Below are 10,312 nucleotides of genomic sequence, written 5' to 3' on the forward strand. Positions count from 1 at the left end.
ACCAACTGCCACTAATAGTATTAAAAATTAGATTTTGGAAAGGCAAGCTCTGGAGGTCACATATATGCCCTAAAGAATACAAATAACATGCTACCAGGAGAACTATTATTTTGTTTGAAAGAAGAAAGGGAGGGTAGCATCTTCTCAAACAGATGTGGAATTCTAATCAAAAAATTCTGTGCCAGTCGCACTACATCACAAAGTAAAATAGTACTTTGCAGAGCTCTGGAAACACTAACAATGACATATATTTTATGGTTAGAAAGGTCACTTTCATTCTTGTTGCTTCCAATTTAATGTTTGTTTTTGAAATGTTTTATGTAACTAGCCTGTTTTTAACTGTATTTCTCAGATCTTATCACATTTCTAATCAGCCTGCCAAATGCATTTTTTAGAAAAGGAAGTCATCAGTCCAGGAAAACAAATATATTTTTCTAAAATCTTGTACAACAATCCCTAATTTAAAAAAAAAAAAAAGTTTTTGTGCATAGAAAATCAGCTAAAGAGCAGACCTACTGAACTTAAGTTTAGGCTATTAATAACCACTGCCAATAATTATCAATTATGATTTGAGGGACAGAATAGACTACTACACATTCCACGTCATTTCAGTGAATTAATAAGACAACTAAAGCACTCTTACAATTTTAATTTCATTCTTTTAAGATGCATATGTAAGAGACATTTAACTCACCATACAAAGGTTATTCTTATATTTTCTACATGAAGTCTCAGGAACTATTCTGAAATCATGGATTGCTATGAATGCAGGCAGTAGTACGTGATTTCTGTCCACAACAGCTACGGGCTGAAACCAACGAGCAAGATACCATTTCCTATTTGCAAAATTTCTTTCCAACCAGAAAGGTAACCCCCAGCATCTCAAGAGACATCAGCACTGGCCGTAACTGTGAGAACCATCAGAGTCTCTGGTTTACAGTCAGTCACAGACTGCACTCTTTGCGCTATGATAGCACACGGAGACATCAAACACTATGTGTATGGCGGGGGGGGGGGGGGATGCGACCCAGCAAGTGACTACACTGTAAGGTCTTTGGAAATTTTTCTAAGTAACACCAAGACTTAAACAGCAGAAGCACATTCAGCACTGAGAACCTGGTCCAACAGGAGAGAGACACTATATTTTCACTAGAAACCCCAGCACATTCATAACACGAACTGCCAACTTTTCAGGACTAATTATGGGCTTCTATTAGAAAAGGCTATCAGCTCATATCCCAGGATTAAAAACATCCTCATCCTCCACTGACCCCTTTCCTTTCTGGGTAAGTGGAAGCTTGATAAAGATATGCATATCTCCAGTAAGACTTCTGATCTTACAGAGGGATTTTGTATCTTGAAAGATAACCTGCAGACTGAGAATTAGCTACATATTTTTATAACCCTGTATCAAGACTGCTTTGCACATAATAAGACTGCAAAAAAAAAAGAAAAAAGTCTGACGAATAAGTGAATTTGCTAACGAACACCTCTCAAGAGCCCAAGGGGCTTGATAACAAAAGACTAGTTCTAATGAATGTTTGGAAATCTGAATAGAGAAAAAGGACAGCTATATGAAATCTAAGTATTAAATATATAAGATATAAAACAAGTTTAAAAATTACTGAAACCAGGTGATAAACAAAGGTTCATTATACTTGACTCTCTACTTTTGTGTGTGTTTGAAAAGGTCCACAATCAAAATGTAAAAAAAAATAAGATATAAGTAAATTCTAAAAAGAGGCTCTCGGAATTCCATGTAGTTCGACAATGAAATGAGCTGAAACATAAGCTTAGCATGCCTAATACCTGCACAGAATCTGAATGTGATTAGGACCAAAAGCAAAACAGAAAACAAGGATCTTGTTTATTGAGGCCAGGTAAAGCCAGCCTTCTTCAACACATAAATTCAGAAGTTAGTTCACTGGGATGAAGAAGACAGGGTAGCATGGAGCTACACCTGAGAGTTTGTATGTACAGAAGCAGTGACTATCGGGAGTATGCCAGGGGTTGCCTGTTTCTTCTCTGTGATTAATTTTATGCCAGTAAAATGGTAATAGATAGCGATAAACCTCTCTGCCCAGTACTCTCCAACCACTTCCAATGTGCTTGACATGATCTTTATTATCTCACATTTGCAATGTCATGAGCTCGGTGGCTCATCCTTGAGATTAGCAGGATGTCAATTAGCTTACTTGAAGACCACTGTGATCTTAAAAAAAAAAAGTGTGATCTCTTTCAAGTGCTTCCCTCTGATTGTTAACCTACATTTTAAGGCAAGAATCACATCTCTGAGTCCAGTTCCCTAACAAAATCTTGAATATACATATTTTCTATTTTATAGCAATAACAAATACAAGCAGAGAAGGAGGAGCAGAGCATATTATTAAAAATTTGTCAGCTTAATCAGAGAGACAGAATTTTTCCCTCTACAAAACATGGAAAGAATTTCATTGAAAGATACATAAGATTAAAACTAGCTAAAAGCAGCAAGATGAATAAAACTTCCCATTTTACATTTAGCAAGAGAAAAGTATTTAGAAATACTTTTCTGAATATTAATAACACCAATAATAAGCACATGAACATTTTAATGGCCATAGACTTAACACTAGGAATGAAGTTAAACTCATCATAAAGTAGATGTCTATTTTTAAGGTACATTTTTCTCTCAGTAGGTGTTACTTTTTATAGAGTTTAATAGCAAAAGAGCTTCTGTGCCTTGTACACATGGTACTCATGTAAGTTGTAATTTTTGGAAGCATATGAAATAAACATATGAGAAACTTCTCAGATGCATTGTAAGTAGCTATTTTATAATCAGTTGTAGATTATACACAAACCAGAATTTATTGCTAAGACCATATGATCAGAAAATCATAAAAAACATACCTAAAAGAACAAAAATACATTTGGGGAAAATAAGGATAAACCTCTAGCAATCCTACTAGTCCCATTTAAATTCTTAGAAAACAGGCAGATTGAAAAGTATACCTTAAAAATATTCATGGGATAAATATGTCATTAAGTGTGTGCTCAAAAATTACAAAAGTTGCAAAATCATCCTCAAATATAAAATTTAACTTATTATTAAAATGTGATCAATATTAAAACAAACCCAAACACACAGTATGAGAGCAAGGACAGCAATATACACAGCAAGGGTGCGTATTTGATCCTTCATCCCTACCCCAGGGTAAATATCAAGACTCAGTCATGGTGCTCTTTCTCCCTGGGCCCAGACAACCCTCCAAGTCATTTTCAAAAAGAGCACTTTAGGTGGCCATTACCAACAAATCACAGATGAAATACCAAATGAAACCTGCTTTCTATTACTGACCTAGTATTTTAGCAACCTGAATATTTAAATAGATATTTAGACCATTATTTTTAAATTAGAAACTGGTATGTTCTCATATGACTTATGGGTTCAAATAAATTGTTTCCCTCAAAAACAAGCTCTATACTGAACCAACCACCACAAAACCAAATGAACGCAACGTCAAACTTAAATCCATTAGTAAGAAATAAAGGGATATGCTGCTTTCTCTTAAGAGTTCAGGAATGTACTCTGGCCAATAATATGGAGACTGTTAAAACAGAAACATAATATCCTTTTCAATATGGGTAATACATTCTCTACTCATTGAGGTATGGGAGTGATACAAGACATGAAGAGTCCTGCATTTCCCAGTGAGGCTCTAGACATCTGTGTAGCTAACAATGGAATGAGAAATAAAAGGTTGATTTACAGCACCAGCAAAGATACAAAACCTAACACTTACTTTTGCAAATGCTTCAAAAATGTCAAAGGAAGGTGGCAGCTGAGAAGCATCCTGTATTTCTTCTCTCATGAAATGTTGAAATGTCATTGCAAGTTGCCTGAGGCCCTCTTTCTTATCTTCAGTCAGTTTGTTAATATCTTTTTTAAAGAAAAAATAGTGTAATCACAAAGTGAACTTTCAGGGGATAATTTTCACGTGTCCAATGGCAGCTGTTAAACCAGATACATCCTACCCTAAATTCATTCTGACAGAGAACAAATACATGCCCTTTTACTTTTTGACAACTACAAATCACAATAGTATTTTATCACCTAAAGTCTGTCACAACTCATCTATAATACAAAATTAAGAATCAGACAAAATAAATGTACATACAGATGAAAAAGCATTAAAATCAAAATTAGTAAAAGTATGTGTTACCAAATATTCTACATCATCTTGTACATACAGAACATACCATGAATTCTTATTAAGTCAGTCTTAAGCAGAGTTTTCCATTAAACAATTTACAAGTAAGTTGTGATTAACTGACGATTAGCAAAAAGAGAAAAGTGAGAACTAAAAAGTTCAGAAAGTTTCGGTAAGGTGAAATTAGGCATACAGGTAAGTACATCAAGTAGAAAACATGGATCGACCAAGGAAATCTCAACTTCAAGTTACTTCTAGGTTGAATAAACAAGATACGGTGCCGCCTCGACCCAAACAGAAGGAGAAGGCTCCAAAGCCAATATTATCCTCCTAAAAGTTCACTTTAAACTATATCACAAACTGGTGTTAAGGCTAAGTGTGCACAATTCAATTAGTAATGTTCAAGAGCGTTTCACTTAAGGCAGAGTGTGGTGTATGACACTGCTACGGAGCAGGACTAATGTTAACAGTAAAACTCGACTATCAAAGATGTTAATTACCTAGCAGTAACAGAACAAGAAAATATGACTAATTAACTCTCTAATAAAACCTGAAAAGATACATCAGGTGAATTATAGCATAACTGTTGTCAATGTCAGGTCTACATATTTTCTTTAAATTACCTGTTCCACAGAACTATTAACCCAATGATTTCTTAAATAATAATTTATTAGCACTGGCACGTATGATCCCATAACCATAAATCTACACCAGATCATCTTATTTGCCTCCATGCTGAAATATTAAACTGTATCGTGAATTTACTCTATGAGCTTTGGCTGGTTTGAGGTTGATGTCATTCACAACTTCAATGAAAACGACCTGTGCCAATATAAAAGCAGAATAAACCTACATCTGCTTAGATGCAGAGGTTAAGCACTAGGCTGCTCGCCTTAGGAGAAAGATGTGGCAATCTGCTCCTGTGAAGATTACAGGCTTGGAAACCCTATGGGGCAGTTCTACTCTGTCCTATAGGGTCATTATGAGTCAGAATCGACTTGATGGCAATGGGTTTGCTTTTTGGGTTTTTTTGTTTCTTTTTTTTTTTTTTTTTCAGTGCTTAACACTCAGACTTGGAAAGCCTTCCCAAGCAGCTGGGTTGCCTGTCACAGGATTTAGGGAGAAGGACAACTCAATGCTGTCAGAGCCTAAGTCATCCTTATCTGCCACATCCCTCAATAAAGGACCAAACCAAAAAAAAAGCTCATTGCTGTCAAGTCAATTCCCACTCATAGCGACCCTACAGGACAGAGCAGAATTGCTCCGAGGCTGTAATCTTTACGGGGGCAGACTGGCACATCTTTCTCCTATGGAACGGCTGGTGGGTTCAAACTGCCAACCTCTGGTTAGCAGTCAAGCACTTAACCGCTGGACCACCAGGGCTACTTATCTAAAGAACCAAAAAAACCCGCTGCCATCAAGTTGATTCCGATTCATAATGATCCTACAGGACAGAGTAGAACTGCCCCATAGAGTTTCCAAGGAGCACCTGGTGGATTCGAACTGTCGACCTTTTTGTTAGCAGCCGTAACTCTTAACCACTACACCACCAGGGTTTCCATCTAAAGGACCAGTGAACCTAAAAGTTCCCTGGAACTCCCTGTTCACTACTTAATTCTTCCCTGACATCAACAAGAAACCAGGAAAGAAAACTAAGAGAGGGGAAAAAGGGAAAGAGGAAGAGAGAAATAGAAGGAAAAAAACCTTTTTTTTTCTGTATGCAAATGTTTATAGCAGCCTTATTCATAATCACCCTAAACTGGAAACAACACGAAAGTCTGCTGAATGGATAAATAAATTGTGGTGAGTCCATGCGATGGAATTCTGCTCAACAAAAAAAGAAACCAGCTACTAATACACACAACAACATGGATGAATCTCAAGTGCGTTATGCTAAGTGAAAGAAGCCAGGTTCAAAAGGCTACAAACGGTATGATTCCATTTATATAGCATTCTAGAAAAGGCAAAACTATAAGAAAAATTATTTTGTCAAATGGACTAATCTGACACTGTCATAACATTCCACAAACTCCTTCCACAACACTACCCTAGAATTAATTAAATAAGTTAATGTGCTGGCAGTATACAAAAATAAAAACGTTTTGTTAGATTTGCCTCACATAATAAAGACCCAGAGAACAAAATTAGAGAATAAAGCAGTTCACCAGCTCATCAAATAATGGTAGGCATTTATTTTTTTAGTATTCTGACAGATGATCACTTACTGGACTCCAGATCATAGAATGAGTAAAGTTTCTCAGATTCAGAGGGTGTTTCTTCCATCTGTGAAGGGGGAAAACACCAAAAAACAATTTCAAGTGCTCTAACATATAAATGAATATCAGTTTGAGTAACCTTTAGTTATTTAAACGGAAGTCTGCTAGAAAAACAATTTTCTACATATTCTTTATCTTCATCACTTTCTTAAGGTTGAATTACTTAATCAGTAACAACTTTAAAATAAAATCTAAGTTGCAACTTAACCACCAGTTTAGTTTCCAAATGCAAAATTCTTTTACAAGCAATTTCATACTTCTACATTCTTAAAGCCTTCTAACTTACAAAATGTTAGACTGGACCTGGAAAAAAAAAAAAAAAAAGTCAATAAATGACAGGACAAAATGGAGCTGGGGCCTGTAATAATTTGGGTAACACATACTCATAGCAAAGTTTGGCCAAAAAAAAAAAATCTGTTATGAAAGAAAGGTTCACCAGAGTAGGATATCACGGAATCCACCAGCTATTCTGGCAGTACAGGAAGAGGAGCTGAAGAAATAATTTCAATGAATTATGGCTAAGAAAAAAATATAAGCACCCTTCCATTTAAGATTAACTATCTTCCTATCAAAATCTCAGTTGAAGAGGCAACCAAAAAATGATATATTTGCCCGGTGTGTTAGTTCATGGTAGAAAAGTTGTAAAGGCAATATAACAGACATTATTAACATCTCATATCCCAAAACATAGGATCTTATGTTTCCATTCCCAGGAGATGAAAGGGCCTTCAGAGAGGGGCTGTGGACTTCATCACTACCACTGATGCTGGGATTAACAGGAAAACAAGTATTTCTGTCTTCAGATAGTCCCATCTTCTACCTTAACCTGGGTTTCATTTCAACTTTAAATATGAATAATAAATGCAATTTGAAGTGCTTTGTTAAATTAGGACCCAAGCATATTTCATGTGTTTTATACTCACAAGTTTGAAAACAACTCTACCAAGCAGTCGGACAGAGTCTGGAGGATATCTGGGTTTGCAGCTTTTAAGGCATTTGCACTCCCGCTTATGGTCAGGCCAAGCTTTTTTCTGTTAAGACAAGAATGGGAGGACACATAATACATTAAAATTTAACTTTCAATTACACTGGTTCTGAACGTGGAGAGTCATCAACAGTAATTTAATTTCAACGGCCTAAATGTAACCACAAAGGAGAAAATGAAGGCAATATTCTACTACTGATAATAATCCAGGGTTCAGCCTTCACCAAGTATGCAATTACCTGGCGTAGACATTAAGAGCTTCAGGTTCACCTCTGTCCTTTAATACACCCCCTGATTATTACCTGGCTGGCAGAGTCCAAAGAAAGGACCATTATTGCTTACTTAATAATATATAAGATAGTCTTTTAACTGGTTAAATAGCACTCAATAATAGACAGTGATTTTGAACAACAACAAAAAAAATCTCACTCCAAATTAGAAAATTAAACTCACAGTTCAGGAAAATCAACATAGGGAAGACAGCTTTCTGAATTTCTGTGCTGCTATAGCAAGTACAGAAATATGAGGAGGGCTAGTATATACCCAAAAATATAAAACAGTTTTGTTTTTGGAGGCAACACAGAAAGGGGCCATTAGTTAAAATGACCAAATGTCCAATTTGGCCAGGCCTATTTGTCTGGCAGAGCCCTGATGGTGCAGTGGTCAAGGGCTTGGCTGCTAACCAAAAGGTTGCTGGTCCTCATCCACCAGCCACTCTGTGGGAGAAAGATGCGGCAGTCTGCTTCCATAAAGATTACAGCCCTGGAAACCCTATGGAGCAGATCTACTCTGTTTTATAGGGTTGCTGTAAGTCGGAACTGACTTGATGACAATGTTTTGTTTTGGTTTTGTTTGTTTGTTTTAGTTTTGGTTTATTTGTCTTGCTTGCTTTGGACGTTTCATCGGAAAGACCAATTACTAGAAAAGGACCTCACATCTGGTACAGCAGAGGGTCAGCCAAATAGGGGGAGACGCTCAATGACATAGACTGACACAGCAGTTGCCACAATGTGCTCCAACAAGCCAACGATTGTGCGGATGGTGCAGGACTGGGCAATATTTGCTTCTGTTATACATAAGCTTGTTATAAGTGGAGCCGACTGGACAGCAACTAACAACAAAATTCCGGTTTATGTCTGTTGCCCTGGCTTAATTATTATTAGCATTCCTTTTCACTCTCAAAAATGCCTGATTTGGATGATAAATTACATGGTTCCCTAATCCATAATCCTAGCCATGTGCTGGTGTGGTTGAAAAGACCAGTGAATCAGTCACCAATCTTACAGCACTAGGCATGAGTGGACCAAAGGGAAAGGCATTCTATCCGTGTCTCAGATTAGAAACGCCATGATCCCTTGACATGGGATTGCTTCCATATGGAAATAAAATCCAGAGCATCTAATATTTAGTCCTGGTAAGTAAGAGACAGCTAGACTAAATGCCTAATATGCTCTATTCCAACTGAGAGTTGGAAGTTCCATCACTGAAACGCTGGATGCCTCCTACTCATTCTTATTTTGGAAACTATAAATCTGCTTCCCAGCTTTTGAACCTGTAAAATCCTCCTAGGAGGATCTTTCTCGTTTCCACTTGCACACAAACATGCAGCACAAACAAAACTTTCAAAAGAGCTGCAGCTACTTTGAAACTGTGACTCAGATTTAAGTTCAAGCCAGAATTTTGCTCAGAAAAACTACCATTTCATGCTGTTGAGTGACAGCTTGGTCTGTCTGCTATTTCCTAGTAACTCAAACCTTGGTCATTGTTTACAAAGGGTACGTTACTTTTTCCATCAGCTCTACATACAGTTGCCTCACTTCATTATTTCACATTCACCATGTCAATGTTTTCTTTTTAATTGTTGTGAAAATACACATAACACAACATTTGCTAATTCAACATTATTCAGGTGTATAATTTAGTGATATCAATTACATGAATTATGTTGTACAGCTATCATCCATAATTGTTGCCAAATTTCCCATCACCATAAACTCACTGCTTCCTGAACAATGACTTCCCTTTCCCTCTCCCTCTTGCTCCTGGTAACCACTAACAAACTGGTCTCAATACATTTGCCTGTTCTTGTTATTTCATATAAGTGAGATCATACAACGTTTGTCCTTTTTTGATTGACTTATTTCACTCAGCACGAGGTTTTCAAAGTTTATACTGTAGCATGTATCAGTACTTCATTTCTCTGCATGGCTGAGTAATATTCCATTGTATGTATACACCACATTTTGTTTATCCATTCATCTGTTGATGGACACTTAGGTTGTTTCCACCTTTTGGCTGTTGTGAACAGTGCTGCAATGAACACTGGTATACATGTGCCTGTTCACGTTGCTGCCTTCAGGTTTCTTGGGTATACACGTAAGACTGGATCAACGTTCTTCATGTGATGTTTATAATGATCTCATCTTTATTTTGAGTATTTATATTTCACTTGCTTCTATTTGGCTTCAACAGTAAAGATGTGTATGAACTGTGGATGTAAACTTAGAAACAAAAAAAATAAAAAATCACAAGAAAAAAAGGAAAGCCCCCCAGCATTTACAAAGTGCTAGACACACTGGCTAAGCAATTAACAAAGGACATTTCATTTGATTTTCACCACAATCCAAGTAGTAGGTATTATTTTTATATTAGAGATGAAAAAAGTAAGCTTAAGAGCAGGGATCTAACTACCAAGTTCCCTAAAAATAACAGAGGAGAGTAAAAATTCTTAATAGACTAAACATGAGGGCTAAATAATTACTGAGTTTCTGCGTTACATTTATTTGAGTTGCCTTACAGGCAAGGCAAAAAGGAAAGCATAATGGGTTATATAATTCTCACTGACAGAAAACAAAAAT

General features: G+C 36.5%; 1 protein-coding gene across 1 annotated transcript in view; it reads right to left on the reverse strand.

Annotated features, from left to right (window-relative positions):
• The window catches only part of SMYD3 (SET and MYND domain containing 3), an 816,669-nt gene that overhangs the window by 627,063 nt on the left and 179,294 nt on the right, over window positions 1-10,312 (reverse strand). Inside the window, exons 3-5 of the mRNA XM_004375869.2 lie at window positions 7,393-7,500; window positions 6,419-6,476; window positions 3,786-3,922 (exon numbers count right to left, since the gene is read on the reverse strand). Of these exons, the coding sequence (XP_004375926.1) occupies window positions 3,786-3,922; window positions 6,419-6,476; window positions 7,393-7,500 (303 nt within the window). The remainder of the gene's footprint in view (window positions 1-3,785; window positions 3,923-6,418; window positions 6,477-7,392; window positions 7,501-10,312) is intronic.

Source organism: Trichechus manatus, unplaced genomic scaffold (genome assembly GCF_000243295.1).
Source record: "Trichechus manatus latirostris isolate Lorelei unplaced genomic scaffold, TriManLat1.0 scaffold00039, whole genome shotgun sequence".
Taxonomy (NCBI): Eukaryota; Metazoa; Chordata; class Mammalia; order Sirenia; family Trichechidae; genus Trichechus; species Trichechus manatus.